The 19261-nt window shown below is 43.6% G+C and overlaps 1 protein-coding gene across 1 annotated transcript in view; it reads right to left on the bottom strand.

Annotated features, from left to right (window-relative positions):
• Window positions 1-3643: 3643 nt before the first annotated feature.
• SLC41A1 (solute carrier family 41 member 1) overlaps window positions 3644-19261 on the bottom strand; it is a 33776-nt gene continuing 18158 nt past the window's right edge. Inside the window, exons 6-11 of the mRNA XM_085894516.1 lie at window positions 18748-18894; window positions 18292-18439; window positions 17970-18049; window positions 17587-17721; window positions 11887-12035; window positions 3644-6017 (exon numbers count right to left, since the gene is read on the bottom strand). Coding sequence (XP_085750642.1) covers window positions 5832-6017; window positions 11887-12035; window positions 17587-17721; window positions 17970-18049; window positions 18292-18439; window positions 18748-18894 — 845 coding nt within the window. The 3' untranslated portion in view covers window positions 3644-5831. The remainder of the gene's footprint in view (window positions 6018-11886; window positions 12036-17586; window positions 17722-17969; window positions 18050-18291; window positions 18440-18747; window positions 18895-19261) is intronic.

Raw genomic sequence — 19261 nt, 5'->3', positions numbered from 1 at the left:
ACCCGGCTTTAATCTGCGGTGCTGGAGCTGGGCCCGCACCAGATCACAGTTTGCCGCGAACCCAAACCGACGGCTCAACACCTCGCAAATGTGGGAGCTGGTCAACATTCCTCCGCGATCACGTTTAACACATCTGCGGCTGGTCCCCGCAACGTTGCCACCAAATTCCCTGTACGTTCCCGCTCATTCCACCCGTTTAGTCGGGAAATGGACTCAAGTTGCGTCAGAAAAGCTTCAACGCTCCCTGACCCGTCAAAATTTACCAGGGGGATCACTTTTACGGTGGCCCGCTTCTCAGTTTCTCCCTTGTCCGAATCCAGCCCAGGGATCAAACACCCTTGTGGCTGCGTATCCAATTTCGGAGCCCACTGTGGCCAAAGATGTTTTGTTGTGAGGGTCTCATGGGTCAATTTTGCCTCCTGTTCCAAACGTTGAATGGACCGATTCACCTCTTCCCGCAGGATCTTCTGGGCCTGCACAACCTCCTCCAAGGCTCCGTCGCGAGTTTGTAGCTGCTCCTCAACCAACCCGGACACTCTACTTACAAAAGACGGCTCTACCAGGCCTTTATCCAAGACTTCATCTTGGCTCATAATTTTATCTTGTTCATCCAAACGAGCCTCCAATCCTTTTACCTCCTCCGCCAAATTCATCCCTTGCTTCCTCAGCTCTCCCCACTCTTCAACTTGCAGCTGCATACGAGCATCCACACAGGCACGATGACGTTCCAGGCTTTCATCCACTTTATCAACCCGAATGTTCGTTGCATCAATTTTATCTACCAATTTTTTTCGTATATTTTTTCCCCCTCCAATGTAATTTCTACCTTTGTTTCCTCCAATCTATCCTCGAATTTGCTTTGTATTTCTCCCAATTTAACATCCACACACTCCTGCATCTCAGTTTTCATTTTCTCCATCTTTTTCCCCAATTCATCCCTCATTAAATCAAACCGTGCACCCAACTGTTCCCCCATTACCCACAATTGATCTGTCATTTCTGCCCTCTGTGCCGTCATTTCTGCCCTCTGTGTCACGAATTGATTTTCCATTTGTGCCGTCATTTCTGCCATTTGTGCTCCCTGTGCCGTCATTTTTGCCCCCTGTGCTGTAATTGCACTCATTAAACGTTCCAACATTGTCCAGATCGTCATCGTGCCGGTTTCCGGCGCTGCCGGCTCCGTTACGGGCGATGAAGCACGGTCCACGCTCGGAATGGGGGAGGTTCCAACCCTACCCCCGTCTCTCCCTTCTTCCCCCGACTCGCTGCCAGACACGTGGCCTTCCTCCTCAAACATCTGCACATCCGCCATGGTGCAGAAGTCCCGTTTGCCGCCAATTAATTTAAATTTGAAAAATCCCGCCAAAATTTTCCCGCGCTCGCGTGCTTTTCTGTAGTAATTTTATATTCCAATTCGTGGCGAGATTTTAATCTTGGTTATATTCTCCCGATACCAAATATAATTTAGAGGGGTTCGAACATCCAACACCCTGACACCAATGTGACGTCCACGGGACTTGAACAGTCCCGCCAACGTAGAATGAGACGAAACGATGGAGGCGGTTTATTTGTTTATAACCCAAACATGGCGGTTCTAATCGCTCTACCGCAAACGGGACGAGGAAGGTGGCACGAGTCACTTTTCACTGAGTTGATGATGTTTATTTGTGTTTATTATTAACCAGAAATAACAAGACTCGGCAAGAAAAGGGATCCGGGGCGATTCGACGGGATGGTGTGGGATCGGGCGTGGGGAAAAAGACAATTCCAATGAATATACAGTTCTCAATCCCTCTAAGGGGCCAAGCACACACACACACACACACACACACACACACACACACACACACACACACACATACACACACACACACACACACACACACACAACGTAGCTATTTCTGGTGGTCAGGCTGGACCGTGGTGTGGACGTAACTGTCCCTGGATCGGCGACGGACGAGCTGGCCTTGCTCTCGTCAGGGGGGGCAGGAGAAACCGTGGTGCTGTCGACCTCCTGGTCTTGGCCCAAGTCCGCTCACAGCCGCCAGGGAACCAGTTCTGGCGCAAAGTTGCGAGCAGGAGAGGGAGGCAGGTCCGCCCGCCGTTCGACCCCGTACTCCGAGTCAGCAGAACCCCAGAGCCAACCAAGGTGAGGCACGAGGCTCAGCAAGGCTCCAAGACACGATCAAGAACACGATCGAATCAGCACAACAACAAGGATGCTCCCCGCGCAACAGCCTCCCCACCAAAAAAACACGATCTTTTCGGTTGTAATCTTCTTCCTCTTCCTTTTCGACCCCGAACAGAACCTTTTTATCCTCCTGCCCTCGTCACCTCCAATCGAGCCGTTTATTGGCCCACCGCCATCGCCTTCTGCCAATCGTGATCACGGGGTGGAGCCATCCGCTGCACTGTCCTGTGACGTCACGGCCAGTCTCCAGAGAATACCAAAAAGGGGTTTACGCAGACACACTTACCCTATCCCGTGTCCCTATCTAATTATGTGACAATTATCATTTCCCCCCTTGAAGAAATGAACATTTACTGGACAACTTATCACCACTGAATTGCTACTTATTACATCGAGATCCTGGTAAACTCGAACAGCATGGCATACCTAATTAAACACCCTAATTACCCTTTGAATGCATACCCCCCCCTCAAACGTAACAATATGTAATCCCTCCCAAAGGTGCTTCGACAAAGAATTGACCGAGGGGGTAAAATACTTATTGATGCAAGATATTTTAGCTTTTCATTTTTTATTAATTTGTAAAATTTTCTGAAAACATGTTTTTACTTTGCCATTATGGGATATTTTGCGTCGATCGGTGACAAAAAATTTCAGTTGAATCCATTTTAAATTCAGGCTGTAACAACAAAATGTGAAAAAGTAAAGGTGTGAATACTTTTGGAAGGCACTGTGTGTGTGTGTGTGTGTATATATATATATATATATATATATATATATATATATATATATATATATATATATATATATATATATATTCAGTCTGAAACCTGGTCATCATTTTAAAGAAATGAACTTTTCTTTCCTTTTTTTGTGGGGGCCTAAATCACTTTCCTACACCCACTAAGAAATGGGGTCGGGAATCATTTAATATTACCTTTCACGTAGCTACAAATGCTTAGGCATGATAGAACGATTTAAAAATTTTTTTCTTTGCCTAATATCTTCCCCGGCACCGACTGATGAACCTCTGAAAGTTTGTCGAAGATCTGTTTGGCCATCTCTGAGAAAAATGGTTACACACAGACAGACAAACATCTCTCTTGTAGTATAGATTGTGTTTTATATGATCGAAAAGACTAGTCAGACTTGCATATCACATTTGAATAGAGACAAATTATTCTGGATCATTTAAGAATGATGAGCAAAGAGGTGGTACCAGTGGGACAAAACATTTGATGGAAAAACAGAGAAGCAGGTCAAACACAAACAGGCTTCCCCATGTTAAAGTATGGAATCGTTCAGATGAGACCTCACACCTTGCAGGACGGTGCTTCCGCTACATCCCGGTTGAGGAGCCTGAAAAAAAAAATCAAAAGGAAAAGCATTTCTAAGAGAATTAATGCATTTTATACTGTGTAATGTGGAGTTCAAATCAACACAAGCAGGGGCTATATCATGTTGCTTTTTATTCAAGAATAAATAAAGGATAGTGTATGGTATATTTCTAATCAACAACCATTTTTGCTTTATTCTTATAAATAAAACTTTTGACATTATGTACAGCAATTATAACTGCACTTATCATTCTTCAAAATAATTCTGGAATTTTGCATGTGTCGAAACGTGAGAAACCAAACCGCAGTAGGTAGTTCCAGTGTTACCAATGCTTGGAATTTTACCAAGATCATGGAAAATTGAATCCCATTTATCAAGATTTCTTGATGATTTGATGCAAATTATTGAGTGAACAAGGGACGTGTAATGATGTACACAGACTTGGAAAATTTCAGATGGTCAACCTTGCTGGAAGCTGAAAAAAAAAAAACAAACAAACAAAAAAAACACAAATAATGTTGGAAAAATAGCAACTTCTGGAGCGCAATGCAAATGTGCCCAAGTCAAAGGAAGCAATACTAGAAAAGAGAAAGGAACAAAACACAGGATGTGATCTCACAGAAAGCATGCATGAAACATAAGAAGTGATACCAGACAGAAACCATGCATGAAACATAGGAAGTGATACCAGACAGAAACCATGCACAACACTAAGGACGTGATACCAGACAAAGCAAGTACAAAACCAAGGAACTGACAAACCATGCACGAAGCATCGGAAGCAATACCACACAGAAAGCATGCACGAAACATAGGAAGTGATACCAAAAAAGAAACCATGCACAACACTAAGGACGTGATACCAGACAAAGCAAGTACAAAACCAAGTAAGTGACAAACCATGCACGAAGCATCGGAAGCAATACCACACAGAAAGCATGCACGAAACATAGGAAGTGATACCAAAAAAGAAACCATGCACAACACTAAGGACGTGATACCAGACAAAGCAAGTACAAAACCAAGGAAGTGACAAACCATGCACAAAGCAATACCAGACAGAAACCATGCACAAAACATAGGAAGTGATACCAGAGAGAAACCATGCACAACACGAAAGACATGATATCAGACAAAGCATGTGCGAAACCAAGGAAGTGACAGGAACCATGCAAGAAAAACTTAAGAAAGTGATATCAGACAGAAACCATGCAGGACACATAAGAAGTGATATCAGGCAGGAACCATGCATGAAATTAAGGAAGTGATAAACAGGAAATATGCATGAAATTAGGAAAGTGATACCAGACAGAAACCATGTACGAAACATAGGAAGTGATATCAGGCAGGAATCATGCAGGAAACAAAGGAAGTGATATCAGACAGGAACAATGCATGGAACTCATAGCATAGAGAGAGGACGTGTGGGAAACAAAGGAATTGACACAAGATAAATCAAGACTATACTGGAGAAATCAATGGGGTGGGGGCAGGGGGCATTGGATGGGCATAAAATGATAGCTGTGGTTGAAATACATTGTGTACATCTATCAGAAAACCATAGCTGATGACCATAATCCAAATGAAAGCTGCAAATAAACTTTCCTCATGAATTGCACAAAGTCACTCCAACAGGGAGGTTTTCCAAGGATAAAATGGCCATGATATACTGCAGCATAGATCAAGTTGAAAAGGTGTGTTTAGGTGAGGAGAAAAAAAAAGGCAACACAACCATGGCCTTCCATTGCACAAGCAATACGTTAAAAAACATTCGCCTTTCGAACAGCCTGTTTGGCATGAGAGTGAACATGTCGTTCATTTTTGGAGTAAACCATTGAGATTTGATTATTTTGCATCGCTAATAGCAACTAAAGAAATGTGAGCCCCACCCCTAACACCCTTTGTGAGAGACTCCAGGGAGGCCCAACTGATGGTCCCCCAAAAGGACAATAAATTCTTACATGCTACATTCATGCATTCATCATGATAAAAGGTCAACTTTTACAGTTTAAAAATAAAATAACATTATCGATCTAATTGCACAGATTGCTGAACACGAACGAGAGTACAGAATTCAGCATTCATCATCAAGGGGAAAGAAATACCGTGATCGATTAACAAAATGCTGAATGTATGATTAATTTAAATTAAAAAAGAAAGAAAGAAGTTAAACAAACACAAGTGCGTCGTTCCCAACAACTGCTTTCAGAGAACAGTAAGTGGCCAATTTGTTTAGCCATGGGGTGACGGTCAGTGCGGTAGAGCTGCCAGGCACAATGTAATGCACACGCAGACTGAAGGATCAGTCGCCAACATCAGTATCCCGGTCACCGATGAGCCAGAGTACACGAAAGGTGAGGGCCAATAGGCCCGTACCCAGAAGATCACCCAGCGCCGTTAGATAAGGAATGGCATAATTGTCTGGGTCGATCTGACGTTTCCACATCCACGGCACCATCCAGTCAGCCACGTAGAGCAGCAGCAACACCTGGATAGATTAGTAATGGTTATGTTTATAAGGGATTTGTTCAAAATGTTATTTGTTTACACCATATTAAGGTAAACTTCCCAACTGAATTAGTGTATTCAAAGTAAATTTGGTCAAAGTATAAATGTGTACGGAATGTCATACTTTACATTTCAGAATAAGGTCTCAAAGTGATTTACAGTGCAGGAATAACTTGATAGAAAAATGTTCACAAAAACAATGGTTAGAAGATACTGGATATTTTGAAAAGAAAAGAGATTAACAAAACCAACTTAAAAGATGGATTTTAAAAGATTTTAAACCCCAATTGAGGAATCTCTGAATCATAAAAGGAAATTTCATTACCTCTGCCACCGAAGATGAAGGAGGTTATGTTTTCACCCCTCTCTGTCTGTTTGTTTGTTTGTCTGTTTGTGTGCAGGATATCTCTAAAAGTTGTGGACGGATCCGTTTGAAATTTGGTGGGCAAGTTGGGTGTGTGACAAGGATGAACTGATTAGATTTTGGTGAAGATCTGAATCCGGATCCGATAATGTTTTAAGTGATTCTTCACCATTGAGAGATGGGGCCAAAAAAGATATATAGGACGATATTTCGAAAATGTATTGGGCCCGATATGTTCTCGTGGATCAGGCATTACATGGCAGAGCTACGTGCTCTACCGAGTGTCCTAGTCCATGTTGTAACACACTGCTTGTTGCTAAAAGGAATACATCTGATAATTCTGATCAGATACGCATGTTCTTTGTTGGAGGTCACCCTGGATTGTCTAGATTGAGGCCTGAGGTAAACATCATTGGTTTGTTGATGTTTATGGACCAATCTGCTGATAACAGTCCAATATAAGCCAAGATGACATCCAGTTTCATTGTAGGACTCCCCACCATTGTTCACCCCAATAATTTGCCATCTTTGGGCTTCACAAAGTCTTCTACGGACCACTATAACAAAGCCTGCCAATGGAAGTACGTAATGATATTGCTACCTTCTCCTATCATCGAACAGGTGAAAGTGTTTTTTCAAGTGGATGCCCCTACAAGACTGTTCATGGTGTGTTTGCAAAATTGCTTGATCAAGTGATGAATGGAAAAATACAGCCTGTGCATGGAGAGTTCTTTTAGTTTTTAGAAAATACAGCCTCTTCATGGAGAGAGGATTGAAGGTGGGGGGGGGGGGAGGCAGGGTTCCAGACGGTCCTTTCGGAGAGACATAGTGAGAGTGTGAGATTTGTCAGGGTTGAAAAATATGTTCCACATGATGGACCAGCTTGTGATTTTATCCAGATCTGCAGACAGCGAAGAAGCTGCTGCTTGCCGGTCTGAGGGATGACAGATGATATGGCAAAGGGTAGAGTCATCAGCAAAGAGATAAAGAAGATTTTCCAGACAGTTAGATCATTGATGAAAACCAGAAATATAACAGGGCCCAGAACACTGCCTTGAGGAACACCAGGTCAGGTCAGGTCAGGTATGGGAGCATGCGCCAGAGCAGCGCGTCGCTTAGTCCACTTTCTGCCGGTACTCCAGGAGCCTCCGTCTGGCCATCACCCAGGCAGATGCCTGGCCAATCCCAATCTCCTTGAGATGCCGATCAACCTGCTGCAATCAGGAGGCACATGGTCAGCCCATTGGCCTCCTCCACTCATGCGACTCCCTCGCTGAGAGAATCTGGTGAGCAGGATCAGCGTCAAGAAAACGAGCCACATATCCATACAGCCACAGCTGACACTCACTGACTATGCAGGTAACAAATCTCATTTGAGTCTCTCAGCAACCGCTCGTTGGACACAAAGTCCGACCAGCGATAGCCAAGGATTCTCCGAAGAGACCTGGTACCAAAGGAATTAAGTCTCCATCTCAGATCCTCAGGAACACCAGCCTGGACAGGAAGAGGGGATGAGAAAACTCCATTAAGGGCTACCCTTTGGCTACGACAGGAGAGGAAGTCCGAGAGCCATGAGTGGAGATGTCCTTGGATACCATAGGAAGAGAGTTTGGTGAGCAGGGCAGAGTGCCAGACCGTATTGAAGGCACACGATATGTCTTGGGATATGGCTCTAATTTCTTGTCTGGCATTGAGTACCTCCATCCATTGTTGGGAGAGCAGAAGCAGCATATCCAGGGTAGAGTGACCTTGTCTGAAACCAAATTGATGATCGGAAATCAAGCCATTGGAGAAGAGGAAGGATTTAATGTCTGAAGCGATGATGGATTCCATAACCTTGCTGATGATTGGGAGAAGGCTGATTGGTCTGTCGTTGCAGGGATCTCTTTTTACACCTTTTTAATGCAGAGTGTAAAACACAAGATTTCAACTTGGCAAGTTAGAGGCGACGAAATGTGGGATGGAAGGAATCAAAATCAGGTTTTATTTTATATATTTATTTTTCCCAAACGTGGTTAAAACGCAATAATTCACTGTGGGGGACGCCAAGTACACCAGAATACCGAGATAATCGTTTATTGACTCGTCATGATAAGGAGGTTCCAAATAATATAATTTCAAACTCTGTGATTGTGGTGACAATATTAAATATATAATGACCGATATAAGAATGCCCTTTCACTTTTATCAGCAGGAGGAGGGGAGGACAGAGAGCTTGGGTTCAGAGGGAGGGAAGAGAGCAAAGATGGGTGGAAGATGGAGGTTGAGATTTTGGGGCAGGGGGAGGAAGGGGTTGGGAATGTTGGTGGGGCTGGGGGGGGGTTAGGTTGAGGAGTTATGGTGAGCGTTAAGGAGTTGTGGTGGGTGGGCACTGGGGGAGAGGGTTTGCAGGCTTGGAGTGGGGAGGGCATTGAAGCTTTTAGGTTGGAGTAGAGGTTGAAACTTGGGGTTTGGGAGTGGGGCTTGATGACCTGGGGTTTGGGAGTGGGGCTTGATGACTTGGGGTTTGGGAGGAGAGGGGTTGAGGACTTGATGTTATATTTTACACAAGCGCGGCTGTTCCGCACATACCTGCGAGTATTATTATTATGAGTAATCCAGTTCACAACTGGCTCCATGACTCAGGGTGTGGTTAGTACCTTCTGGGGCATGGTCATCTGAATATACCCTTTGCGTGGTCGTGACTCCACCACCCAAGCGTGTGACAATATTTATAACATACTGTACATATCAAGCAAATCCCAATTAAATTCTCAAGCCTGTGTTTATTGAAACACCGAATATTTTTTGTTCGCAACACAGAACTTCACAGCTCATCCCTCCGCTAATCTTTCACAAGAGTGAGGCCTCCGTTAACATCCGTCCAAAAAGCCACAATGAGGGGGTGGGCCTAAATGTGACAACAAATGAACAATTCCCCTCTTCCGACCCACACCAAAGATCCCTCTTCAGGCTTGTAACATTGACGAGTCACAGAGTCAGGCTTAATGGCAGAGCTGAGCTGTTCAGGGAGTTGAGGCATAAAACTGTATGTGCGCTAAGGGTGGACAAAGAGGCCTATGTGCGAGGAATCTGTGAGGGGGTAGAGCATCACCTGTGGTCAAGTGATTCTCATCCTGCTTACAGGGGAATTTGTGCATTGCGTTCCTCAAAGCCCATCCCTGTATACTGCAGTGTACTGCAGTTCGAGCAGAGGGTGGTGGGCTCTTGACAAAGGAGTCCGAAGTGAAGGCCCGCTGGGCCGGTACTTTGAGCGGCTGTACCAGGCTGATCCACCAGCTGTCAAGTTGGATGTCAGGTTTGTTACTATTCCAATTGCTGCCCACCCTCCAATCAACTGTGGTCCACCTTCGTTTGTGGAGACATAGGCTGCAATGAACCGGTTGAAATGGAGTAAAGCTCCTGGGATCTGCAGCATCCATGTTGAACATCTCAAGGCTGGTGGAAATGCTGCACTCACGTCGTTACATGCAGTTCTGTGCTCTGCCTGGAACACAGGCATCATCCCAACTGACTGGAAGCAGAGCGTTGTTGTCCGTCTCTGGAAAGGGAAGGGTGATCCCCAGAACTGCAACAACTACCGAGGGGTGACGTTGCTCTCAGTGCCGGGCAAGATCTTTGCTCGGATAATTATTGATAGGGTTCACCACCATCTGCTTGAGCACCAGCGTCCAGAGCAGACAGGCTTTACACCAAAGAGTTCAACGATTGACCGTATCCTTGCTCTTCGGATTTTCACTGAACGCAGATGAGAGTTTCAGCAGGGCTGCTTGCAGCCTTTGTTTACCTCTGCAAAGCATTTGATTCAGTGAATCGGGATGCCGTCTGGAGGATTCTTGGTTTTCGTGGGGTGCCACCAAAACTGATCGATCTGATGGCTGAACTATACTCTGGTACTGAGAGTGCTGTGAGGTGTGTTGGTTCCATCTCTGACTTATTTACAGTTGTGACTAGAGTTCATCAGGGGTGTATGCTGGCCCCCACACATTTCAGCGCTTATCTGGAATGTATTCTGGGGAGGATGTCAGAAAGATCAAGCCGTGGTGCATCGTTTGGGAGTATAAAGTTCTCTGACCTTGATTTCACAGATGATGCAGTCATCTTTGCTGAGACTCTGGATATCCTTTTGGGGATCCTCGAAGAGCTGAATGAGGAGTCAGAGCTGCTGGGATTATGGGTTTCCTGGGTCAAAACTAAGATCCAGGCTTTCAATGACATCTTGGATGCTGCTATCTTGTCTGTATCTGTTTGTGGTGAAGAGGTTGAGGTCACAGAGAGATTCACTTACCTTGGCAGTGATATTCATTTCTCTGCTGGCTGTGAGTGAGCCAGAGGTCAATAGACATCTGTGTTTGGCCTGGGGAGTCATGGATTCAATGGATAATGGGGTGTGGTGCTGCCGGTACCTGTGCAGGAGGATGAAAGTCTGATTCTTCAGGTCCTTTGTGTTTCCAGAATTGCTCTACGGATGTGAGACTTGGACTCTGACCAAGGAGCTGAGACTGAGACTTAACTCCTTTGGTACCAGGTCTCTTCGGAGAATCCTTGGCTACCGCTGGTCGGAGTTTGTGTCCAATAAGTGGTTGCTGAGGGAGACTCAGATGAGATTTGTTCGCCCTATAGTCCATAAGCATCAGCTGCGGCTGCATGGACATGTGGCTCATTTTCCTAATGCTGATCTTGCTCATCAGATTCTCTCAGCGAGGGAGCCTCATGAGTGGAGGAGGCCAACGGGCTGACCATGTACCTCCTGGTTGCAGCAGGTTGATCGGCATCTCAAGGAGATGGGGATGGGCCAGGCATCTTCCTGGGGAATGGCCAGACGGAGGCCCTGGAGTACCGGCGGAAAGTGGATGCAGTGACGCGCTGCTCCAGCCCATACTCCCGTACCTGACCTGACCTGACCAAGATCCCTCCCTCCCCTTCCCATATCCAGCCCCCATTCCATGCCCTTCCCCCTTATGCTAACCATTATCTTTTCTTTTTCTGTTCACACTATAGTTGTTCTTGGTCTTGGTTATTCCCTTACCTTATCATTGATATTATCTTGATAATCTATGTATTGGGGTATGCAGTGTTCTTTTGATTATGGTATTCCTTTATATTTTTTGTTGGTGGTGGTAATTGTTATGGGATTGCAAGGAATGGGGCTTTGAAATATAAAAATGTTACAGTTTAATCACCAAATTGTTTGTGGCAACACAAGTTGTTCATTGGTCATCAGACTTCGGCACTTGAGGCTTTTGAGGCAGATGTAGACCGAGTGGTCTCACTTCTGAAAGGTCCGCAGAGGCATGGCTGTGAGGTGTTGTATTGCCAACTAAAATGTCGAGCATTTTAATAAGTCAGGTTGGAAAGCTTAAAGTGGATTTGTTTGTCAATATTCCCAACTGAAAAGCCATGTATACAGACAAGCATACCAATACAGAGAGAGGCTTGCTCTCCCAGAAGGACAAAACCACATAATGCAGAGGGGTTTGCTAACCTGTAAGAGTGCTGCGGTCAAGTAGAAAATTATGAAGATAGGTGTGAGGGTTGTATGGCCACCTTGCATAAAATTGATGGTGTACAAGAACACCAAATGACCAGGTACAACCAACAGGAAAAGGACCCGTGCAGAACACGAATTCACACCTGCCATCACACACAAACATTCGTAAATTAATAAACGTTTTATAATGCAAGCTTTACTGTACAGTGGATGTCAAGATGAGGATAACTATACATTTTAAAAGGTTTATGGCCCACACGAAACAAATCAATGGTATCCACAAATGGCATGTACAATGGCAACCCCATCAATTTAATGCTTGATTAAAAACCAACTTAGAACTTACCTGCCACCTCTTTCAAATATCTAGAATGCAGGGATTTTAAATTGTTGGCTACAAATTCATATCTTCAATTTGGAAACAAATCAAACAAAGAAGCATCTGAACAAAATTCAATCATAATCAAGGCTTCCTCAGTGATGCGCGTTTCTGTCTACGCTGTTGATGACTCGCCAATAAGCCATGAAACCAGTCCAGCAGCTGATGGTGGCATGTAGCACTGGGATTCTCATGTACGTGCTACTTGTGAATGTCTACAGCTGTAGAGGAACTTGGGTTGGGTTTGAAACAGTAAAGGGTTTACCTTGTGTAGCTTTCTTGGTTGCTTTATACAGCTTTCTTTGGCTGGAAGCAAGGGGTTCATTTTAGAAAATCCAAGCCGAAGCTGGGCACAATTGATTAGGTGAGAGCTGATTGGTTGTTCCCTCCAATTACGGGTGAGATGCGATTGGGACTTCGATATATAATGTATTACACACTGCTGTGCAAAGGCATGAGACATTTTGCATTTTTCTACTCTGATACATGAGGAAATTTAAACTGTTCAATGCAAATACACCTTCATCAAAAAGAAAATATTCAAATAACGAAATTTATTCACAATATACCGATATAAAACACAATATGTGTTTGTGTGTTTCTTAACAGTTATGGTGGTGGGCTTGGGATCCTGGGCTACTGAGTTCAAATCCCACTCAGCTGTTGAATTAATATCAGGTGGGGTTGACTCTGCTTGTCATTGTTCTGAGGTCAGCAAAATGAGTGCCAGCTTGCTGGTATCCTGTGTCGGAGTGGCGACCCGTCCAGGATTTTGTCCAATAGCCAAGGAGACTGCTTCGGCAGCAACAACGCTCTGCACAGAGACTCAGATGTCTCTGATACCAGGTCCCAATAGATGGATGGATTTGTCTGTCCCCCTTCATAAGGACAATTTAAGAATGGTTTTAAAGGCCAATCTTTTAACATGACTGTGTTCACTACGGTCTACTTTTCAGGATAAAAGAACTCTAAAAACATTTTTCATTTTAAAAAAACAAAAGATTTTAAAAAAAAGAAGAGTAATTTCATCTTCTATTGGAATTGTAGATGGTGGCATGGAACCGGGCCTCATGGATGGTGTACAGAAGCGTTTTCTTAAATAACAATAAATACATGGCGCAGGGAGATGAAATTCGCTGCGTGTGATGTGCAATGCGCGCAAAGTAAAGCAAGTGTTCATTTACATCCGCAGGATGTCTATTAAATAAATAAGATACAAGCACACCTGACGCTAGGCCGAGGCTTTAGACTTTGGTATGCTCGTGAGGCTGTTCCGTCAAAATGAAACGTCCCAGTAGATAAAGAAAACGGGATCACATTTCTGTTTTAAAATAACGTTTTTTTTTTTTGCTACAAAACATATCCTCCAATCTCCTTGAATATTTTGAATAAAATAATTCCAACCCATCCTTTTTTACGGGCTTTTATACTAGTATGCAAATTGTGGACAAAAAGTAGAAATACCAAGGCACACAGGCAGCACAACATATTATCTGCAAAGTATGGGGCCGCCACACGTACGTGATCGACGCGTGAAATATGCAAATTTCTTCCCGGCAGTCCTGTCATGTGAATATAAAAGCGGGCTGCGGCTCGTCCGGTATCAAGAGTCAGCTTGGTCGCAAGAGACCAGAGTGACTTTGAACGGGATGTAATTGTTGGTGCATGTTTGGCAGGCACTTCGGTGACAAAGGCAACCGGTGGAGAGGGGAGCGAGCGAGCAACCGCACGACATGAAATGCAAGTATTTTTTTAACCTTAATTGCACCCAATTCCTCAAATCATATTAATAGGTGCTTTACACTACTTTCCGTTAAGGAAAAGGAGATGCTGTGCCGTCACAACTGTGCCCGCTCAAAGTAATCCGATGTTAATAAGTTCGGACGTCTGTTTCTCCCTGTTATTGTGTTGTCCAATCCTTCCATTTGTTGTCTGGTTCTCATTCTTTATCCTTTATATGCTTGTTAAGATATTTTTCTTCTGACATTCCTCTTCTATCTATCAAAACTTACATAATGCCTTGTCATATGTAATATCCTTGTGTTTTTGAAGGGAAGAAAATCATTGTTTTTATTACTTCGCTCCAATAGAAATATATTGGTGTCGCCACACGGGTTATTCCTGTTGCCTGGCACGAGTGCGGCGAGTCACCTAAACGTGACCGTAACGGTCAACCGATGAAGTGGCCCTGGCTGGATCATGTGCCCACTGTCATGATACCGTGCGGTTGAGACCACCGAATCAGCCGAGCACTACGTTAATTAGTACCACACGTCTCGTCTCTAATTAGACTGAGCGAAGCTAGAGATGTGTGGCGTAAATTGCCGCAGCCAAGTAACCCTCAATGTACTCCATAATTACCAATGAGATCACAACGATCCGCATTCACCAAGAGACGAGGTATATTTATTCACAATAATGATGGTGACAGGGAAAGAATATATAGAAAGAAGAAATACACAAATAAATGATGCAACCAACAACCCCCTTACCCCGAATTGTCATATGCGCCCACAGTACCAATGACAAACAGGAACCTTAATTATCTATGCCTTCGCCTGGGCCTACAATCACACCACGATAGAGAAAACAATAGATACAGGCAGACAAGACTGAATATCGCAGGCAGCGTCCGGCAGGACATGAAAAAGGACATTACAGAGGTAGCTAGAGAGTTCATAGAACACAATACCACACGCAGTGATTGGGTATATACTTCAATTTTAATACAATAATGATTTTGAAGATCGGTTCATAAAAATCCGGAAGCTTAACACGATTGAACCAGTCTTATACATCACCCTATAGAACATGTCCAAGTACTGCAAAACTAGACGTTCTTGTAAGTATTTAGAAGGCGATTTGTGTTGCACAGTGCTCGAATACTGCATATAATTCAATTTATATAACGGTTTAAAGAGGTAAGGCGAATAAATAAATAAATTCCGAGTTTTACTACAATTTTACATAGTGTCTATTACACCACCCGATCTAACATGTAACATTAGTTCTTCGTGCCTGTTGTTTATGTCCCTCATAATGTCCTTATAAACAGTAACTTTCCGATATGGAATGATTTTCAATTTGGTTTGACTTCCAGACACGCAGATAGAATAAAAAAAACATTGCCTCGCTCGTCTCTGCGCATGTGTGCAGAGACGCACTCATCTCGGGACAAATTCAGAGCCAAAGTACGGTAAAAGGAAAGACTTGTCTTCCTATTCATGTTCAAAATATAACATTCAATTTAAATACATTGTTCCTCGATCATGAAATAGCGATCATAAACTAATAACACAGCGAGACAGACAGACAGACAGGACGGATGCATGTGAACAAATTGCTTAACCCTGCTTTTTTGCTTTGGTGCGTGGGGTAAAAACATTAAAAAGGGGTTCAGAAGGATGGCGGTTTTCAGATATGCACATTAGGAGGGGTAGACGTCATCTATCATAAGCGACGCATGTCTAATATTATTATATTAATACGCTAAGCCATATTTTGTGGACGTGTCTCCTCCGAAACTGCCAGACGGATTGTCGCCACTTTCGGCATGCGGGTTCTCCGTGGTCTAATGTACAGCACATGCTATGTGAGATCGTGCCAGATGGACAGGTTTGGGAATTTTTGGCACTTTTCTAATTTTTACATTCGTTTGCATGGTGACGTGTGACATCACCGCTGAGAGGCGTAATGACGTCATGACATCATCGGTCATTCACCGACGTCATTACGTCTGTCGGCGACACACCGTCACCGCTGAGAGGCGTAACGCCACTCCGAGAAAACAGCGTCTGCAATGTAAAACCCTCTTCTGCACATGCTGACTACCTCACAAGGTGCATTTGACACAGAAAATGTAACAAGAAACATTGTATCTAAAGAAATTCTATAAATCACATTGTGAACACGGGATATATTGACGTCCTAACGAACCCCCACTTTAGAAACTTCGCGCTGAGCGTGGGTTTGGCTCGTCACAATTAATTACTTCACGCTTGTATTATTACTTTCATTAAGGAGCTAATTAAACAATACGAAGCAATGTTAACCCCGAGGAGCCATTTCCACAACAATATTATATAACTCTAGTAGTTACCTTCGCCACCGAAGGTGGACGGAGGTTATGTTGTCACACTTATCTGTTTGCTTGTCTGTGAGTAAGATATCTCAAAACGTTGTGGATGGAGGTTGGTGTGTAACAAGGACGAATTGATTAGATTTTGGTGAAATCCCAATCTGGATATGAGAGGTTTTTAATTTTTTTTATTTATTTTTCAAGCGATTCTTCATCATTGAGAGATGGGGTCAAAAACAATATACAAGTAGAGCACAATATTTCAACAAGTTGTGGACGAGTTATGACCAAACCAGGTGGACGAGTTGGTTAGGTGACAAGAACAAGCAGATTCGATTTTGGTTCATGTCCGGATGCAGATCCAGCCCATCAGTGGGATACAAGACAATCTGTTCAGCCTGGCCAGAGGTATGCACTCCACCGAGTGCCGTTCTAGTTTTGTCATATTTTTGTTGTAGTGTATTCCGATTTCTTATGATTAATCGTAATTTTTTTTATTTTACGATGTAATTTGGCATGCTGTCATGATACGTGTTATTGTATCAACTCTTTTGGATTTAATTTAATTCATCATTAAAAGTTAAGATTGAAGTGCATCTGATTCTCTGAAGGGTAATGGGAGGTATAAAATCTGTCATGTTTGCAGACAGAATTAATAAATTGCCACTTTTTTTTCCTCAACAACAGCAAGACTCAGAGAAGTTGAAGTTTAAATTGACAGTGGGGGAGTGGAGCAACAACTACGCACAACCAGGAAAGGAATAAATGGACAGGAGAAAGAGAGAAAGAAAGAGAGAAAGAGAGAAAGAGAGAAAGAGAGAAAGAGAGAAAGAGAGAAAGAGAGAAAGAGAGAAAGAGAGAAAGAGAGAAAGAGAGAAAGAGAGAAAGAGAGAAAGAGAGAAAGAGAGAAAGAGAGAAAGAGAGAAAGAGAGAACACTGTAATCAAGATGTATGAGGGTTGAGTTAGGAAGGGTTAATGGGGGTAATGAAAATCATGGGTCAAGATGGGGGGTGGTACAATGCTTGCTGGAAACCCAAGACGGAAGATTGGGAAAGAACAGCTTCTGGAAGGCAGTTTCATAGACATGAGAAGCGAGGAACAAAGGAGTCACAATGAAAATATTTTTGAAAAATGGAGCACATAATTAAACATCCTGCCTGTCAAGAAAGGTTAAAGGATAAAAGATACATGTGCACATCGTGTACTGTTAAAAAAAAGAAAAACAAATAAACCAACCAGAGGAGCAAAAGGTACGGCAAGGTGTGGGGCAGGTGCTTTGGATGCTTTGCAAAGGTTTGGCCAAAAGATTCTGGAAGTGCAGGAAAGTGGAGATGCGGCTCGCCTGTACAGCGACCAGGTTCCCACCCACACCTGTTGCAAAGATACACTAGACTGTAGAAACAAGCTCAAAGTCTGAAATGTAATAATAAACCTGAAACACACTGCAGACTAGAATATTCCACATTCCATTGTGTACCAGGTGAAATCCGAGCCATGAAACACGTTACACATTTTGATTGGCTCTCCGTCATCGTCCTCGAGAATTTCTAGCACACTGTGTGTGATAATGCAGTTTTCTCTCTGCTATTACACAACACTTGCCAAATTATTTGCCATACCATTGATGACTGGTGTGAACACAGCCATTCCAGCAAAGTTTGGATCAGAAACCGTCTTATCCAGAATCAAACCACCAATGCTGGGGAATGGAGTCAGGATGAGAGCATACCATTCAAAGATGAGTGGTGGTAATGAAGAAAGTGAATTAATCAAAGAAACCTATGAATCTGCATTTTAAAGCAAGGTTTATAACATACACAAGGTGATTATTATACATTTCTTATGGTTTCCCTCGCAACAAGCAACAGCAATGGAGTACTTCATGGGGTACTTGCACAAATACATGCAATGAATCCTTGGTATAATCCAAGTGGTCCTTACCTGCTGATGCACATGGCAACAATTACTGGCTCCCAACCAGTGGAGAGAACTTTAAGAGTCTGAGGGTTCCTCCATGCCACCACCACCCACAGGGGCGTCAAAGTAACGAAGAAACCACACACGAGCGGAGATGCGACCTGACTATGAGCTGCAAAAAGACCACGGGGGAAATTGCATGAAATTCCATGCATGCCGTAAATGTCACCACTCGGTAAGGTAAGGTAAGTTAAGTTAATGCCATGCATGACAATCTGACCATTAACAATGTACAATTTGCAAGTCACACGCGTATGTATACACATGCAAAAAGAGCATGCACGGGTCACAGACACCTGGCCAATTCCAACCGCACCAAACAATTTGTTTCACGACTCGCAGCGCGAACAGCTTCCAAAAACGAATACCAGTAACCAAGCAAGGCAGCCTTCAGTCAGCCACCCAAGTTCCCCAACGTACACATTTCAAGATGCAGGCCAGAGCTGATACCAGCCAGCAATGACAAGGTGATGAGGTCTCCCAGGCTTGCAGCGATGGGAGTCGCCACATTGTCAGGGTTTATGCCCAACCTCTTTGAACACATGATGACTCCGACCATGATGATGCCTGCTTCAAACATGATAAATTAAAGCACCGTCTCCACTCCCTACTACTACCATCACCACCACCACCACCACCACCACCACATTCTGATCACTCTCAAACATTCCTTTCTCCGTTACCAAATGAAAACTATGAGCAAACTTTGCCACATCTCTTAAATCCAATTCATGACAACATCGACAATTTGCCTCCACACGTAACTATCAAACTGATATCCTGGCTGTGACAACATGTGAAGTAAACTTAGAGGATATGAAAAACTCGCAAAGAAACGATAGACCAGGGTCATGTGCAAACAGCTTGTATTTCTGATGCTAACACCCATTAGCTTTTTCAGAAAGACGTCATTAGAAAAAGCTTAAGTCATCAC

The sequence above is a fragment of the Eptatretus burgeri genome, chromosome 9 (assembly GCF_056783735.1).
Source record: "Eptatretus burgeri isolate ZD-2024b chromosome 9, Ebu_testis_v1, whole genome shotgun sequence".
NCBI lineage: Eukaryota > Metazoa > Chordata > Myxini > Myxiniformes > Myxinidae > Eptatretus > Eptatretus burgeri.
This window is presented reverse-complemented; position numbering and strand designations above follow the sequence as displayed.